At 38.6% G+C, this 17563-nt stretch overlaps 3 protein-coding genes across 3 annotated transcripts; all 3 read right to left on the reverse strand.

Moving 5' to 3' along the window:
- Positions 1–531: 531 nt before the first annotated feature.
- tmem39b (transmembrane protein 39B) lies at positions 532–4677 on the reverse strand. The gene is made up of 9 exons (XM_062440245.1): positions 4511–4677; positions 3658–3860; positions 3336–3555; positions 3041–3124; positions 2668–2822; positions 1568–1901; positions 1251–1438; positions 981–1101; positions 532–889 (listed from the first exon to the last, which is right to left on the reverse strand). Exons 2-9 carry the CDS (start codon positions 3786–3788, stop codon positions 656–658), a joined length of 1467 nt encoding a protein of 488 aa, XP_062296229.1. The 5' UTR covers positions 3789–3860; positions 4511–4677; the 3' UTR covers positions 532–655.
- Positions 4678–8091: 3414 nt separating this feature from the next.
- Positions 8092–12203, reverse strand: LOC134000813 (KH domain-containing, RNA-binding, signal transduction-associated protein 1-like). Its single transcript, XM_062440298.1, has 9 exons — positions 11855–12203; positions 11170–11297; positions 10608–10724; positions 10370–10516; positions 10102–10229; positions 9630–9897; positions 9422–9498; positions 9257–9318; positions 8092–9118 (listed from the first exon to the last, which is right to left on the reverse strand). The coding sequence occupies exons 1-9, from the start codon at positions 12018–12020 to the stop codon at positions 9009–9011; spliced, it is 1203 nt and encodes a 400-aa protein (XP_062296282.1). The 5' UTR covers positions 12021–12203; the 3' UTR covers positions 8092–9008.
- A 2627-nt stretch (positions 12204–14830) lies between these two features.
- On the reverse strand, positions 14831–17471 carry zbtb8os (zinc finger and BTB domain containing 8 opposite strand). Its single transcript, XM_062439834.1, has 7 exons — positions 17294–17471; positions 17083–17107; positions 16866–16987; positions 16677–16759; positions 15806–15858; positions 15527–15563; positions 14831–15330 (listed from the first exon to the last, which is right to left on the reverse strand). Exons 1-7 carry the CDS (start codon positions 17373–17375, stop codon positions 15244–15246), a joined length of 489 nt encoding a protein of 162 aa, XP_062295818.1. The 5' UTR covers positions 17376–17471; the 3' UTR covers positions 14831–15243.
- Positions 17472–17563: the final 92 nt, after the last annotated feature.

Below are 17563 nucleotides of genomic sequence, written 5' to 3' on the forward strand. Positions count from 1 at the left end.
TATAAAGTGTGTCTTATCAGAAAGTGGTACTTAACACATGGAGTTTGAAAGACAGAGACATTTCCAAGCTGGGATTCTAATAGTCTAATGCCCCGATCAAATGATGTGGGATAGTGGGGAAGATTCCCAAATCCAAAAACAAAACATCATCTCAGTACACAACTCAAAATAGCCACACGGTCGCAGAGTTGGTCGTGATGGTTAAGAGTTCTCTGCAGGTACAATATACCCCTTTATTTATTAATCTTGTGTTTAATTACTTTAAATGTCAAACTCTAGCTGACATTCAGCTAAATCATTTCTGGCCATAATCAATAATACAATTTTTTATTTCTGCATCAGTTTTGACCATTGTTTTGTTTTGTTTTTTTAAATCTGTCTTTTACACTTCATGGAAGTGCAACACTAAATAGCTTCTAAATAGCTACTTTAATAATGCAATATATGAAATGACTTATTAGAGGTCTCATAGTCAGACAGGACACATATTTAGAACCCAATGAAAGCAAACCTTTAAAGTAATACAAAAATATTTATTTTTTATTATGGCAGATCAGAACAAAAATGTGACACAAAATGCAGTTTGTAGAAAAAATACAGAGCTCTTAGACGTTTGTCTTGTTCTAAAGTGAGTGTGACCAATAATAACTTTGGTCTAACTGACTTTCTGGTCTGATGAGCTGTTCGAGTACGAGTATGCCTTTCCTAGTACTATTCTGTCTCTTAGAAGCTTGAAGAAGGCATAGTAGTTGCTGAAGAGAATCAAAGCCAACGATATCGTCTGATGCCACTTTTCTGAGCATATCAACGAGTACAGCTGGTAGAATATCATGGCACCTTCCAGGATGATGAGTATGTTCAATATTCGTAAAGGCTTGTTGAAGAAGAACTAGGGGATGGAAAGAGAAAAGAAAGAACAACGTCCTTATTCCTTATTTCAATCACATAGCAACACGACTTACTTAACAAGGAATACTTACATAGAAGCGATAATGGGACACATCTGATGGCACCGCAACATTGTAGTGACCCATGGCTTTGTAGACGTTCTTATTATGTTTGACCAAGACTCCCTGTGGCCACATGTACTCTTCTGTCCATCTGTGAAAAAAAGAGGCAGCAGAGCGAGGTGAAGATTTGACTAAAATGGTCTAAATGTGTTACTCATCTGATTTGATTTTGTTGGAAAACATGTGACGCGACTAATTTCTTTCACCTGATGCTAGTAATGAGCTGTGAGCGGTACGTACATGTGCTGAAGAACGTTGGAGCAGAGCGATGGGTCGACTTTCTGCCAGCAGCCGAGGTGCGCCGCAGCTTTGTGAAGCAGGTCACAGTACCGAGGTGGCAATAAGTGCCTCATGAGGATGACTGACGTACTGACTGACACAAGGATGAACAGCTCACAGGACCAGCGTTTGTCCACGTACTGTGTACTCTGAAGGAATATATAGAAGTTTAGATGTTGGCAAGCATTGAGGTGATGAAGAAATTCTTTTCATATTTAAAAAAAGAAGAGAAACTAGTGATTCCACAGTGAGGCAACCAAAGTCAAACAGTTTCTCACCTTGACAAACCACACAGGCACAAAGGCCACATAGTAAGCACTGAGCATCGAGCTGACCAGCACCTCCTTCATCCTCCAGTTGAAGTCCATCTTCAGGTACTCCACCTCTTTACGGATGAGGTCCGGGGAGAGGCAGCAGGCGTGCGTTGGCATGGCCTGGATGCCATACAGCTGGCTGGTGTGCTGCTTCCACGTCTCCTTCAGCACAGTGAGATAGTCCCTTCCCCGGCTGACGCTACCCACCTCTTTGGAGCCGATGCTGGCAATCGGGGAGAGCGGACCTGCTCGCCGGAAGTCACAGCTCAGTCGAAAGAACGGAATATACATCCCAAATCTGTGGAAAAGAAGGGCAGAGTTCATATTTTGCTAGACCTAAACTCTGAACATTGCCAAGACAGCCAAGCACATATTCTCAGTGATGCTCATATGTCAACATTCAACCTGACCACAGTCTGCAATTTACTGTCTGTCAACTGCTTGCTAGGTGTTACCACTGTGGCCAACCATGCTGAAGGTGTTTGCAAACATAGACACTTGGGAAAACAGTATCCAAGCAAAATGCAAACCAGGAAATGATGTGTGTCATAACTAAATAAGTGAGTCCAATTTCAAACCTCATTAAATTATAAATATTTAATGGACCAAATGTTACAAAATAGTGTTTGAAGCACTGCTCTACAACGCAAACAAACACCAAACATAATGAGTAAATAAGATTTGAGTGAGCTCTTTTACAACTGAGCAATGCTTCAGTGTGAAAAATTGGTTCAGACAAGTTCTCAGTAAGAGCAAAGTTCTTGCTGACAATATCCTTTGGCATCAACTGTTTTCAAAACATTTTTGATATCCAGCTAAGCAATGGAGAAAGCACAAGATAAGACATGCCAGCAAAAACCAAAAAAGCTGCAGTGATGTAACACAGATAAACAAAACACACTGGAAATTCAATAACAAACAACATCGAAAATATCTTTTAAGTGGATTTGAAGAACAGGCTCATGAGTTAAGGTAGCCAAGAAAATCAGTGAAACAAGACTTTGGCTGCAATGCGTGCAGCTGTTACGAATGCAACCCTCCTTGTTTCCCCCAAGGATACTTACGGGTAGCAGAGGAAGAGCAGACTGAGAACAGAATATGTTCTGAAAAGGTAAATGAGGGAGCGGCACAGGCTCCAGCCTGTCAGTGTAAGCACTGCAAATCTTGCCATCACTAAGAAGATCGAATGAGGGAAGGAGAGTTTCCCACTCTGTGATGCCTGCAGGAGACAAGAGAGAGGCAGACAGGAAGATTCAAAGGGATGGTTCTTGTGGCATATGAATACAAGTACAAGACCTGTCTTGTCCTGTATCTGCTTTTAGTTTTGATTATATTATGGATGGTGTAAAAAAAAAAAAAAAACATGCAAGAGTATTCTGAGAGCTTTATGGAATTAAATAATTAGAAAAGTGTAGAAGTCAAAAATAGAATTCTTACCTCTTTAACAATTGCTGCAATTAACCTCCTTGCCAGTATGATGATTGTGAACAGTAGCATGTTATAATCGATGAGGTGAAAGTTCTGTGAATGATAATGATTTAAAATTTCACCAAACAAACTAAATCAACAGTACATTAAAATGTGTCACCTTATATTATTTTGCCAACATAAATAAGCAGATAGTTTGACAGTAAGATATCCACAAAGCAAGAGACTGAAACTCATAAACAAGACAGTTAAGACATTGAATCTGACATGATCACCAGGTACTAGCTGATCACCGAGTACTCACCAGTGATGTGTGTGAAGGAGGGTGTGACGGGGGGTACCACCATACAGTCTTGTAGATGTTCACATAGTGCACAAAGAGGGCAATGAGGTGGCAGAAGAAAAGATGGAGCTCAAACAGCACATTGCGGTCCACAGACAACTCAGGGATCTTACAGTGTTTCAGAGGGACCACCGTCTGCGCAGCCAGTGGTGGGCTGGACATGCATGTCCCTGAACCATTCCTGCAGACAAGGCAGAAGATGGTGCTTATACAGAAAAAACTCTTTTCAAACCGTTTATTATAGTGTATATTGCTTTCATATGGTGCAGGACAACTCTCTTACCTTGTACGAGATCGCACCCCAGTGACCGGGGAGCTGGTCGAGTGGTTACCATTGCTGACAGAGCCCGGCTCATTGCTTAGTGGAGGTCTGCAGTACGTGGTACGGTTCGCCCCTCTTCTTCCACCAGCCATTGCAGACACACCCACGGCTCACTTCTCTAAGCTGCGTGTCAAGTTTTATGACGTCTCTCCTTATTCTTGGACCTGTTTACATGAAAGGAGCTGATCAGACACCACTGATCTGATACATTTAGTACACATGTAATAATATTGCTTGAGAAATGGGTGTCAATCATTTAAATCAAGCTGCAGTATGTATCAGATAGGGTAGAGTTTACAAGCACAGCATAGAGACGTGTTGTTCAGTGATTGGATTATGGTGAGACACTGTGTAGATAGTGAAAGGAGTCAAAACAAACACAGCAAAAATAAACAATCTCGTGTTGTCACTGCCAGTCAAAATAAGTGCAATGCCAAATAAATCTTGTCCAGTGACACGCATTGATTCTCCCTCTACATATGCATCACAATACAAGTTTGCTCTCGCAGCTTAGCATCACCTTAATATGGTGCATGTTTTTGCGGAAGCTGACATTGCAAGCTAGCTTGGTAGCTACGTCGTTTCATCTCTACCGCAAACAAATATTTGTGCCGTGTGTGTTAGAGCCATGAGGCAGCTGGGGGGGAAAACAACGGGGAGCTGCACAATGGGGGAAGGACCCCAAGCTGTCTGCCAAGACCACGCTCGATTAAATACAAAGATTGAGGCCTAGCTTACGCTACTCTTGTTAGCTAGCTAAATTAGCTCCCAATCAACCTACCAAACAGGTTAGACAAGAAGTTGTTGATCTTACCAGCGCCAGTGTCTGCTGTGTGTGGATGTCAGATGCTGCTCTGCTGCATAGATAATCCTTTAAACATAATACAATATGAGAGCAGTGAGTGAAATGCTGGCGGGGTTTACATTGAAACAAACGGAGACAGTCATTGTTGATGTGAAACTAGCCGCTGCTAGGGGCGCGGATACTCCTCTTCTTCTCTGGTTTTTATTGGCGGCTGGCAAACCAGTTTAGAGGTACATTACCTCCACCGAGGGGCGCGGTCACGTCAACGTGCTGTGGGACGAGAGGCATTTAAAGGGGCATTTCGCAGATATTACTGTCATGAAGCGTTTCATTGTAATCATGACCTGATTACAGGTAATTCAGGTAATTATGTATATTGTCTGTTTATAATGCTTGTAGTGTATGCCAAACCAGCTGCGGTGCAACCTGTTTACTAGAAATGTTTTTTTATTTGGGAGTATCGTGATTTTCCTAACAAATTTAAGTGAATATTTTGGTTTTAATTCTCTATGATAGTAAACTGATTATCTTTAATTTGTATACTACTGTTCGACACAAAACGAGACATTTTGTGGCTGCATCTTGGGCCTTTTGAACCATCAGCCAACATTTTATGGACCAAATAGTTTGAGAAAATAATTAACAGATTAATCAATTATGAGTATAATCATCAGTTGCAGTCCTATATACCTTTTTGCCAAGCTCTGCAATTGTCCTGCTTAGTTGTAACATATACTAAAAAGCACCAGGCTTTTTAGTAGTACTGAAGGATTCTTTGGTCTTAATGTGTTTTCTTACCTAACAGGATCCACACTGTATAAAAAATAATTGACATTTTAAAGTTGCTTTGTGTATGTCTGTGATATTTACATGTTAAAGTTACATTATACAAACCACAGCAAATTGGATAAATGCTGGTTAACAACATATGTTTGACTTAAACATGTACAAATTGGGGACATGCATTTATAGTTTGGCTGCATTCAAATGTGGAAATACATCAACAGTTTTGCAAATGCAAAAAATACAGTTCTTACACTTTACACTGTAACACACTGCTGCTTGTAGTGCCCCAACTCAAGGCCTTTTCACAGACCTGGCTGACACTAGAGACCCAGATTCCAAATCCTGCATCCTCTGCAGGCTCAGGTAGAAAATAGTCAACATCAAATGGAGGCAAAAATATATAAGAGGGTATCGAGATCTGCCATGTAAATGTGGCCTACAGACGGGAAGGTACGGAGCCCTGAACAGCTGTACTGTATGTCTCTCAGTGAAATCAGCTGCTGTACAGAACCTGCTTATCCCAGATTAACAAACAGCATGTTATTGAGCCGCAGGTCTGATGTAGTCTGTCTCTGGCAATTTCAAACATATTGTTGCATATGAATAGCAACAAAAATAAGTAAACAAGACAATGGTAATTCAAACGTGGAATGATTTGATCTACACAGATTGAACTAGAAAGGAATTTGGAAATTAAGATCAGACAAATGGTTCTGTAAATTCCATCAATCTATCTTGTTCACACAAACTTCTTATATCTTCGATTTAAAAATAAATAAATACACAATTTAGATTAAAAAAAACTTTATTTTCAATTTCATAAAAAAGGTATGGTTAATGCTGCAGTTGGTAACTTTGAGGAGAGAGAGGACTTTTGAAGAACTACTTTCAGATCCTCCCCCCCCCCCCTCTCCGCTGCACTCCTGCCCTGTCTCCAAAGTCCCTCCCCCAGAGGAGGCTGATTTGAGCTGGACCAGCTGAGGAGGAAGGGGGCTGTGTGCGTGAGCAGTGATTGACAGCTGTCAGACACTCCATCAGACACCATCCTGGATCTGATTGGTTCTTTTTGTCCGGTCGAGGTGGATTCTGGCAATTTGCAGTAGGTGGGGCTAAATGAGCCTGTTTTTGGGTTGTTTTTTGTTTTTTACTGATTACTAGTTTCATGTAATGCTGTCTTTACATAGTGACAGTCTTAGCAAATATGACAAAAAGTTACTTTTATAAGACTTACCAACTGCAGCTTTAAATGTGTTTTCTTGTAAAAAAATAAATAAATAAAATAAACACATTCAATAAAAAAATAAATAAAAAAAAGATTAATAATCATACAAAACATCCTCTTAAAAAAATATATACTTTTATCGCTACAGCAATATTTCAGAAGAGCAGAGCATTTTCTCAGCTGTGATGGAGAAAGATCCCTCTCCACTCTTTTGGTCAGACTTGAGAGATCAGTATTGATCAAGAAGCCATCAGTCTCAGACACTGCAAGGCCTCTGCTCTGTCCAGGGACTTTCAGTGGACATTACCTGTCAAAAAAAATACAAGAGTTCATGTTAAAAGCAAAACTCAAGGTTTGTGTCACTTTAAAAAAAAAAATTAAAAACAATAAATAAAATAAAACTCAATTCATGTTCCAATTAATGGCTGATTAAAAATATTTTAGGATAATATTTTTTGGTATTTGTTCATGTGGTCATTTGAGACTATACACTTCATACAGTCAGAAAAGCTCCGCAGAAGAATTGCAAGCGATTATCTCAAATGTGTTTACTAACCGTAAAAGGCCTGGTGAGCTGGAGTTCATTGTCTCAACTGCACCTACACAACTCTGTGACAACCTAAGAAGAGAGAAAGAAATGAGATCTCTGACACACCAGAGCCTGCATGCACACAGTGGACAACACACATGCAAAACTAACAATAAACTACAAAAGTATCATGCAACTCAAGCTGAAGGATTTTTGTCCACCAATGGGATGTTTTAACGCTTTGAGTGCATCTACTAATTTTCAGTTATCTACAGTCTACAGAAATTATCAAGATGGAAATTGGTTAAGTATTGAGTGAAATGGATGAACCATTGTTTTTATTTGAGCAAGAGTTGCATCACAACCATTTCTGATTGTTTTGTACGGCTTATTTTGCTCGGAATAACTACTGATAGCATATTTTGTACTTCAATGTTTTGGATGTTTTGGATGACTTGTATTACTTGATGTTTTTCACATAAAAGAAACAAAACAAAAAAATTCTAACAAATGAGTGTTGGGTTAGTTTTACCTTCTTGTGGCGATCTTTAGGCTTTTAGAATCCTCTCCTCTGCGATTTTTTTCTTTTATAAAAACCAGCCAGCATGACTTTGCATCAAAGTCAAGTAAGATCCCTGCAAGCTTGATTTGAAATACTGTTGAAATTCAGTTATTTCAAGCGGCTGAAGATACATTGCTCTCTTGAGAGCTTGAAGAGATACACTAACTAAAGGTTGATGACAATACATGTTCAAGCACTATATCATTTTCCAGTCAAACATGTATTTGGCAGCACATTACGTCAAGGAATGATGAGCTTTATTTTTTTTTTTTTTGGAAGGTGACATTACAAGTGTAATTTAGAAACGTTTTGAAAACAGACGTAGAGGATGAGCTCTTTGTCAAAACAGTTTTTTCTGTTTTTTTTTTTTTTTAAATAAAGGCTGACTTATACATACAGCTTTTTCAGCTTTGAGAAACACTGAGGACAACTTTCACAAACTGAAGGCATTCCTTTGGTACAACAAAGGCAAAATACCATGTTTAGACTGATTAAAAAGAAACTAGAAACTTTATTGAAACAACGCACTGCAGAAAAACATTTTGGGATATATTTAGTATCCTATTTAGCCAAAAGGTACACAAGCATTATGCATTTTTGAGACGGCACGGCTTAAAAGCAAACACAGTTGTCCTACGGTTATGTACAAAATATTGAGTTGGCTGCAGCCCTGCTTACACACAGTAAGAATTGTTAATCCTTCAACATTTACAACAATTAGTCGATCATCAATGATGATTTTGCAAGTAATTGTACCACCAAGATCAAAATATACCAATTGCAAAGGTGGCAAAAATAGAGGCATTTTTCTTTGTCAAATGGATGTCAATAGTATTTTGAGATTCTATAACTTCACACAAGACTAGATTTGTATTATAGTATAAATAAGTATAAGACATACTTTTTGTTTTTCAAAACAGTTCAGGGCTGTATCCGAGTTTGCAACTAAATCTATTCTAGTTATAGTGAGGTTACATTGAGGCATTATGAATAATTTTTGTCCAGTGATGAAGGACTTTTAATGCAGCCTACGTGAGAAGAATTTATCGCCACAATCACATTTTGTATAGGAACAGCTAACTGAAAAGATAACCATCAAATATCACTAAAATATCACTGTTGTTTCTTAGTTAGGTTTATGTCACTAGGACCTTGTCTGCCAACTATGCAACTGAAAACAAACATTAAATGGAAACAGATAAACAATGAAAAACCTTGCATTCAAGTTTCTCCTCTGGCACTATGATACATCCAACAAAACGTCTCTACTGAGTTTTAAAAAACAAAAATAAAATAAAATCAAGCATAAAAAAAAATTTGAGTTTAAGCGTGACGGGAATTACTTTTGAAAAGTTAAGTGAGTTACAATCGGAGACAGTTGCCATAGCAACTCTCTACCAGTAGCCGTTCAGTATCTTCCATAGGGATGCTCTCTGTAGGACCCCTTCGCCTGCCTGGCTGGAGCGGATTTGCCTCCAGCCCCGGAGCCGGACCATGAGTTGTCCCAATCATCTTGAGCTAAAAACACAAACAGTCATCATTCATAGTGTGAAGCAGACATGCGTCCTTATCATTGCCTCTCAAGACTCCTCAGATAGTGTGTTCATTATTTAAAAAACAAACCAATGAAAAAGGGTGTAAAATTAAAGATCTTACCGTATGGTACATATGAAGAATCCTGAGCCTCTCCGTGTCCGTAATCATAATATTCAGTGTCCCTGAGGATAGATTGTAAAGAAATGTCAACACAGCACCTTTTCCATGTATGAAAAGTAAGCAGAGGATAAGTTACTCTGGAAATACAAATCCATTTTGACTTACGCAGGTGCAGATTGCTGGCTGTAGTAGCTATCATATCCCTCATAGGCAGGCTCTGCGTAGGATTCTTCATATGGAGGCTGAAAGGGGGGGGGATAAGTAGCGTGAAAAAACAAAACTACACCGCACTCTGCAAGAAATTACTGCCACTATCACTTTAGTGAGAGACAAAACATGTTTTATGAATAAACAAGGGCACACAAAAACTTACATAATCATCATAGCCATCAACTTTAGGTTGCGATGATGAGGGGGGAACCTGGAGCTGCTGGTGGGAAAGGGCAGAGGAGGGGAGCATCCTTGGTGCACCTCCTGAAGGGGGTCTAGAACGGGAAGCAGAACCACCTCGGTTAGGCACTGCAGGTGGTCCACCTCTACCAGAGGGTGCACCTCTGGGAGCGTTGCCCCGTCCCATTCCTCCCCGTGGAGCTCCACCACGCATTGCTCCGCGAGGGGCCCCACGTGGCATTCCTCGTCCCCTGTGGGAAAAATCAGCCAAGTTATAAAGTGCAAGGAATCATAGAAAACAGATTAGTAACATAGGGTGATTGTGTAATGTGGGCAATTTGCTACAGGAGAATAATGAAGAGTACTACATTTATAAAGTTCATACATTGTACTGAGGCAGATGTTAATCTTAAAGTCAGCATTAATATGCAACTCACAACCAGTAAGAGCCCTACCTTGGTCCTCCAGCACCAGGTGGTAGACCCCTGCCTCTTCCTAAATGACCGCCACGTCCTCTGCCTGAACCATCCTGGGATCCATTCAGGAAGTGAGGATCCATGTACTGGTCCTGCTCACCAGGTTCCTTTAAACAGAAACAAAAACAGTCTGTTAAGTGTGGGTTATCCTTGGGTGGCCAGAGAAGAAACTGCTTCAATATCAACTTAGCAAATGTTATGTTAGAAATACACTATTTGTGCATAAATAAGTGTAATGGACACATACTGGGATAAGGAACTTCTTGACTTCCTCCATTGCATGAGCCATGCGCAGGTATGCTTCTGGGATGGGTGCTGTCACCTCAATGAACACATGCAGCTCCATTGCAAGGTGAGCATATTTAGCTTCACCACCTTTCCTCAGCTCTTCCTCCTGAAGAACATGAAATGCAAATAATTAATATTCTACTATACAGGGTAGCATCCTTTGAACAGCACAGATGTGCAAACTCCTCCTCACATACCTTATTCTTGTCTCTCATGGAGCCTTTACCGAGGACTGAAATCTTTGCACCCGTCTCCTCTTGGAGTCTCTTGATTGTGCTGCCCTGAGGTCCCAGGAGCTTACCAACAAAGTTGACCTGTGGGAAGAAGTGAAAAAAAAGAGTCAGTATTGTATTGCTTCTTTCCATTGCCTTTGCAGAAGTGAAGCAGAATAAATACAGTCAATTTAGGTATGTCTGCTCATACATGAAACCAGATTATGGCAGTAACATTAACCACAATTTCCCTCCTTGACTCCACAGTAGATGCCATAGCCAATCATCATCCTACACTGCATTTTTCACTACTGCAGACTTCCTCAAGCAGAAACAAGCTTAGTGAGGCACTGGACACATGATTTAACTCTGGAACAGTAAAGCTGGCAGAAGATAGGGTGCTTCAAACAGCTACACAAAAAAATATTACAACATGCCGTTTACATTGACCTGATTTGCCAAGGTGACCCAGCATACGAGGTACATACTTATACTGTGATCAGACCCATGTGATAAAGAGAAGAAGTAAAAGGGGGAAAACACTTACCCTCGGGTACTGCTTTGTAGGAATGAGTACTCGCTCCTTGAGTTTGAGATTCTTGGTGGCAAACAGGTCGAGATATGTCTCTTTCTCTGGTTCTTTCTTGGTTTCACCTTTCTGGATCCTCTCAATCTCTGCAGGCAAGAAAGAAAAAAGATAATATTTGAGAGCTTGTTTGGCATAGACACATGCAGTAACAAACAAACAACACTTGCAATGTCATTGAGAACAGGGCATATTTAAGGTTATCTAACTGGAATCTGCAGAGAGCCAAAACAATGCTTTATGTTCATATTTCCAACTGGATTTCGAGCATCTTAACCATTTCCCGCCATATAGACCCCGTGCACTCCTGTATTTAAGGAGTGAAGTGAGTCATCGTCTCGGCCGAGCCTTTCAATTAACTTGAGCGTTATGCAACAAAACTGATTATTCATAAGTCTACAATATTTACGCATCCTATATAATAACTCGTCTACCTGGTGAGTTAAATGAAAAAAACCTGATGCATATATGAGCAGGAGGGTTTGACCCACATCTCTTAACAACCACGTGTTTGATGGCCATTGTTCAGGCCTCAGTGTGCCGCTGAAGACTCGCACAAGGAGCAGAAAAAAGACACTAGGCCTCACGCCGGTTACGGCTCGCTAGCCTGTGTTAGCTTAGATAAGCTAGCAAATAATCACAATACCTGCAGAGATAAGTTTCATGGCGTGGGTGAACGATGAATCCAGGCTGTCCTTCTCAGCCAGGAGCTCCGGGAGGTATTTAGTGTCTTCCATTTTGCTTTTCTTCTGCGCTGGGCTCGACTCTATGGTGTATTCTGGTTTGCTCTTGCTAGCATCCGTCTGGCTCATAATGCAAGGGCACGGCCAGATTCAATTACAGCTTCTGCCTGAGCGAAACTGCAACTAGTTAAATAACAGAAGTTTCCCGAGGAGAGTAGCGTGGTAAACGAGCAGAGTTGCAGAGAAACACCCCTGTATCTTTACGCTGCAAGCCGTCGAGCTCTCCTCAATGGACAAAGGAGGGATGGCGCAGCTGTATTTGAGCGCAGAGAGGAAGACACGCAAGAGGAGACCGTGACGTCACTACCAGGGCGGACTAAATACTGAGCAATTATTGCTATATTTACTAATATTAACTGTATATGTTGTAATAATAATATAGACACTTTATCACTTATTTTTTGATTGTTAGATATTTCAAACATGTTTGACAGATGTAGAATTTCTCTAGATCTGCTGCTGACGCTGTCTACTCTTTAAATCTAAAGAATGGATGGAGAAAGGTATCTGGTTTATTGTACTTTTATTAGATAATTATGGTCATTTCTTAACCTACAATGTTTTCATTGATAAACAACAACCTTGCTTGCACTACTAGACAATATAACATAGTACTGATGAAGGCAAACTTTCAAGAAATGATTCTTCTAATTAACCCTTAAACACTGTTTGTATTCTGACTCATAATTAGTCTCTACACCAATTCACATTCATGTCATTATGTTGATGATGAATACAACAACATATTTGAATGCTGACCCTGAACAGTATGTAAGGGTTAACGGCATGCTGACTTACTCAGAGGTTATTCCACAGATGTCTTCATTAGTTATAGATGGATGTAGCTTTCTTGATAAGAAAATACAATAATAAATTATTGACTGCTCTCACTTCAATCTGTTTTCCATCACCCTTAAAGAGGAAACATGCTACAGGAATACACCAGTAATGTCATAGTTAAGATAAGAACCAGTTATGTCTCCTTTCCAGCTCTAAAGAGGTTCATTTTAAAATGATGAATGAGATTTACCTGTGTAATTACTTATTGGTCTGTGTATATTTTGGTCATTACAAAAGGGATGAGAAAATGGTTTGATTTTCTTTTCATATTTAATGACCCGGTGACGTTTTGACTGGCCATAACTGCTCTACTGTTCTACTATCTCTACTGTAGACAAGATGATTTGTATTATTTATTGATATTGACTGCACTTTTTCAACTTTCTTATTTTGCCAAAATTGTCCTTGTGATTTCAGTCAGTGCCCAATAGCCAAAGCAACATGTGGACTCAGCAAGACTGCACACAATCCCTGATCTGTGGCTGAGGGATCTGGAAAAGTTTTTGCCTTTTGGGAAAGTTGTTATGCACTTTATAATAACAATAAAGTAAAAAAGTGTGTGTTCACAATCACATGGTTCACTTTGGACATATCATGTGGAGAAATAAGAAAGTATTTAATATAATAATCTTTAAATCTCAAGGATGTTATTTGTTACTATGATAATCCAGATGATGGCGCTGTCGGTTATACGATTAAAAGACTATGCTCAATTATCATATTGAGTAAGTTTAGATCATGACAATATCTCCAGGTTTATCCAGTGCCTCCAATTACATAACAGTTGTATTTGTTAGAGCTATGATGGAGACATTTTCTCAAAACTGAATTAGATTTTCTGTTATCACCACCATCAAGCACATGAACCTTCAAACATCAGTGAGACTGTACAGCTCTCATTCTGGGTGGAGCATTGTATGTACACACAAGAGAAGCTAAAAATCCAGTAATCACAGCACAGTGTCTATATTTGCTGAAGAGCTGTAGAGCTGCTGTCACTTTACACTGTGTCCTGATACGCAGTGCTTTGTACATGTAATAAATCAATGACAATAAAGATAGTCAATATAATCTGTTATTTACTGTGAAAATACTGCTTTAGCCATAACTATTATCAAAATAATATACACTGCTGCACATTTCTTTTATGTCATTGTCTTAAATTTAGTTGTTTGTGCTGTTTAATTGTATTATGTTCCATAATCTGAGCTATTCACTCAGAACAACTTTGAGAAGTCTGAGAAAACTTTGTTGAAATGTTGTTTTTAAAGGCCCAAGCCCAGACATGTTCTTCCTTTATTCTATGGTGCACAAACGTGTTTTGTAGAATCTGCTCCTCTTTTGTTTGATGGCTCACACATCACAGCAGGATTTGCTGTAATCTGCTTTGATCATGTTTGTCAAGTTTCATTGTTTTTCACTGGATGTCTTTGACATGATCACTCCAGCTAAACTAGTACATGTGGTTTGACGGGCAGCTTGACATGATGAGCTCCAAGTTCACCCCTGACCTCTAGACTGATGATCACATGGACTGTGACATCATGCAGTAAGAAACGTTGGGTATTAGTGGTATATTCATGAATTCATGAGACCTACAAGCCACAATAAAACCTAAATCCACCTGGGACACACGGACCAGAGGACTGAGCACCAGGTATTATAAGAGAACCGTCTGCCTCCAGTGACTGGAGGCATTCTTCATTTTAATGTCACATATTCTCAAATTACAATCCTTTGAACAGGCGTGGGCCTGCACCATGAAGTACACAGTGTATGTTTAGCTTTCATTGTATGTTTAACAGCTACAAGATACCTTGATAATTCTATATGAAAAAAATAGTACATAATTTTGTTAAAGCTTGTACTGTACCGTATTGTATTAATTAAAGATTAAAAATCTGATGTCAATATGTGTCAGTTTCTACTATGTTGCACCTACAAAAATGTGTTAATTATGAATTCATTTGTATATGATGTTTGCTGGGTTTTTTTTCCTAAAGTCACCACATCTACTGAAAATATTCAACAGAGAAAATTCTTTATTAAAGTACTAGTGACCATTAAATCAATACCAAGGAAAAACAGTAAATTGATTAGTTTACAAATAAGGCATCAACACAATTTCAAATTTGTGATAAATACAGTAGGAATAAGAATTTGCTAAACCATTTCAAGTAAACCTGGGTAAAATCAATCACATTATTCTAAATCAGAAAGAAAAAACGTTATTTACATGCAATCGTTTTCCCTAAATATTAACACATTCGAAGCCTTCTGAAATCAAGTAAATTATGTAAATTTCATATAACTGATGTGTAATCTGCCAGGGAACTTACTCATTGCATCATGTTTATTATCACTAGAAATGCTGAGAAATTATATTGTTGGTACAAAACTAATTCAATAATCAGTGCCTCAGTTCCATCGAACCACAACTCTTAAGGTGTTGTCAGATATCAATTATGGCAAATATCTCCGGTTTTTCTATATCGTGGATCTGCATTGCGGAGTATGTAATGGCTTTCACTTCTGTACCCTAGAATGACAACACAGTGCATAACAGTTAGGAGTTTATCTTTGATTATTAATTCAGGTTAGTCTTCAATTAGAAAACATATGATTTCTACAATTTTATTTTAAATTGAATTCTTTACAGCATTATATTCTGAGAAATCTTTAAGTAAGATCCTTATTGTGCATGCTGCATAAATAGACTTCCTGAACTGACTTACCTGTGGATGCTTTTCCAGAGAGAATTCTTCACCCCAACTTCAACAAACAAGAGAATAAGATTTTTTATTATTATTTGTTTTACAAGGATCTGAGACATTTTGGAATAACAATATATATACGGATTCAACATTCTCACAAAAAATGTCATGAAGACAAAGAAACTGTGTAAACACCTAATGGAAATGACATTTTCTGTATTAAAAATTCCACTTTTCCACAATTCCACTTCATATATGAATAATAATTTTCATGTAAAAGTAAGAGGTACCCAAAATTACCCAATGGAGCGGATCTTGAAGTGCATTCTGTCTATGTGCACAACTTTCACTTCCTGAAAACAGAATATCATTAGAAAATAAATCATCACTTAATAATTTAGACATACAGTATGTAATGACGGTCTACACACAATCTGCATCAAACAAGCATCTATTACAAATTTTAAGCAATATTTACATTGCAGTGTAAAATAACTTGTGTTATGTTTGGATGTATATAGCACATGCCTTGAGTCTGACTGATCATATCTCTTGTAAATGATTTTAAATGCATGATATGATCAGCACTGCATAACTGATTTGTGGCAATTCAGTGTTAGGAAAAAATATAACATTTTTTTTTTTTTTTTTTTAAATATAACGTTTTTAAAAATATATAACATGTAACTGAATACATATATTGCTGTTTTTAATTCTTTGATTATATTTCCTTCTTTCAGTCTTTTTTATATTTTGTAAATAAATCATAACGTGGGCTTATTTGGAGCACACATGGGCTTATATGGTGTCACAGCCCCTTCCAGACTTTTTCCATAAAATTTCTTTATTTTATATTCCACAATCTACATAAACTAATGAATACATTTTCAAATAAGAGACCAATCTTGTTTAAAAGAGATGATCTCCCTTATAAATCATGTCAGTATCTGTGGAAAAACACCTGAACATTTTTTTTTTTGGTGCTTAATGGGTACACTTACCCTAACAGATAAAAACATTTGTTAGAAAATTAGAAAAGTAATCAAATTTAATAAGTTACATTACTTTGATTAAGTCATTAAGTCATTGAAATAGTAACATTACTTATGTAATATGTAACTTATTACATTTCCAAAGTAATCTTCCCAACCCTGGTGGCCAATATACTCACCCTGGGAACAAAGAAGAGCTCTGCACTAAACTTGTATAACCAGTCATCTAGAAAGTGGAAAAGAAGCGACTCCATGTCTTCACCTTTAGAGACGGAGTAAAGTTTGAGTGATTTGGTGACAGCATGATATGAATAGGTATAGTTGAGGCTTGTGGTGAAGTGACAGCGGCACATAATCTGCGCTCTCACCCTCTGACTCCACTTCAACAGTATCTATGGGCTCCACAGTCTCTGTGTCCGTCATGTAGCCAAACATGCCCATGGCACACTGCTCAAAGGCTTCCTCCAGAGAGCCTCCCCACGAGTGGATTCTTGTGAGAGAAACCACATCAGAGGTTAATACATGTTATCCCTACTGAATAACAGAGAAACATGACATCTGATAAGACACTTTTACCACACTCACTGTACATCTGCTGTATGATCCAAGTCTGTAATGATAATCAAACACATGCCGTATTAGACCAAAGCAGAAATGATGAGTCTGTATATTGCATATGTCGTTCAAGTTAGATACAGTTTCATTTATTTCAAGAGTAAACTAGGGTGACTTATAGGTAACTTGATTGTGAAAAGATAACAAAATAGCTAAGCTACCTACAATATCTCAGACTCACATTCATATTTCTTGTTTATTGGCGGATATTTTGACTTTATAGCTTTCTGCGCCTCTGTCAGGTCCAGCTCACGGTCATCCATTAGAGCTGTGAGTTTGTTTATCGTTTTAAAAAGTGAAGAAAACTCAACTTTAGCATGTTGCTGTTTGGTTACAACACGGTGAAAATATGAGGAAGAAGTTCCGCGTGTGCTAAATAAACACTAAAGAAGAAGAAAGGGGGGTGGGCGGATGTAGCGTTACGATTTCCTGTCGGCTTCGGTCGACGCTG

This window comes from Scomber scombrus, chromosome 19, assembly GCF_963691925.1.
Source record: "Scomber scombrus chromosome 19, fScoSco1.1, whole genome shotgun sequence".
In the NCBI taxonomy this organism is placed as follows: domain Eukaryota; kingdom Metazoa; phylum Chordata; class Actinopteri; order Scombriformes; family Scombridae; genus Scomber; species Scomber scombrus.

Coding starts and splice junctions, on each gene's coding strand:
- tmem39b (XM_062440245.1), bottom strand. CDS start 3,788: ATGGCTGGTGGAAGAAGAGGGGCGAACCGTACCACGTACTGCAGACCT. Junction 3,556..3,657: donor GGGGTGCGATCTCGTACAAG/GTAAGAGAGTTG, acceptor CCTTGTCTGCAG/GAATGGTTCAGGGACATGCA. Junction 1,439..1,567: donor TGCCTGTGTGGTTTGTCAAG/GTGAGAAACTGT, acceptor ATATTCCTTCAG/AGTACACAGTACGTGGACAA.
- zbtb8os (XM_062439834.1), bottom strand. CDS start 17,375: ATGGATGACCGTGAGCTGGACCTGACAGAGGCGCAGAAAGCTATAAAG. Junction 16,760..16,865: donor TGTTGAAGTGGAGTCAGAGG/GTGAGAGCGCAG, acceptor CCGTCTCTAAAG/GTGAAGACATGGAGTCGCTT. Junction 15,331..15,526: donor CTCTGGAAAAGCATCCACAG/GTAAGTCAGTTC, acceptor TTGTCATTCTAG/GGTACAGAAGTGAAAGCCAT.
- LOC134000813 (XM_062440298.1), bottom strand. CDS start 12,020: ATGAGCCAGACGGATGCTAGCAAGAGCAAACCAGAATACACCATAGAG. Junction 10,517..10,607: donor CCATGAGAGACAAGAATAAG/GTATGTGAGGAG, acceptor CATGTTCTTCAG/GAGGAAGAGCTGAGGAAAGG. Junction 10,230..10,369: donor TCAAGAAGTTCCTTATCCCA/GTATGTGTCCAT, acceptor TTCTGTTTAAAG/GAACCTGGTGAGCAGGACCA.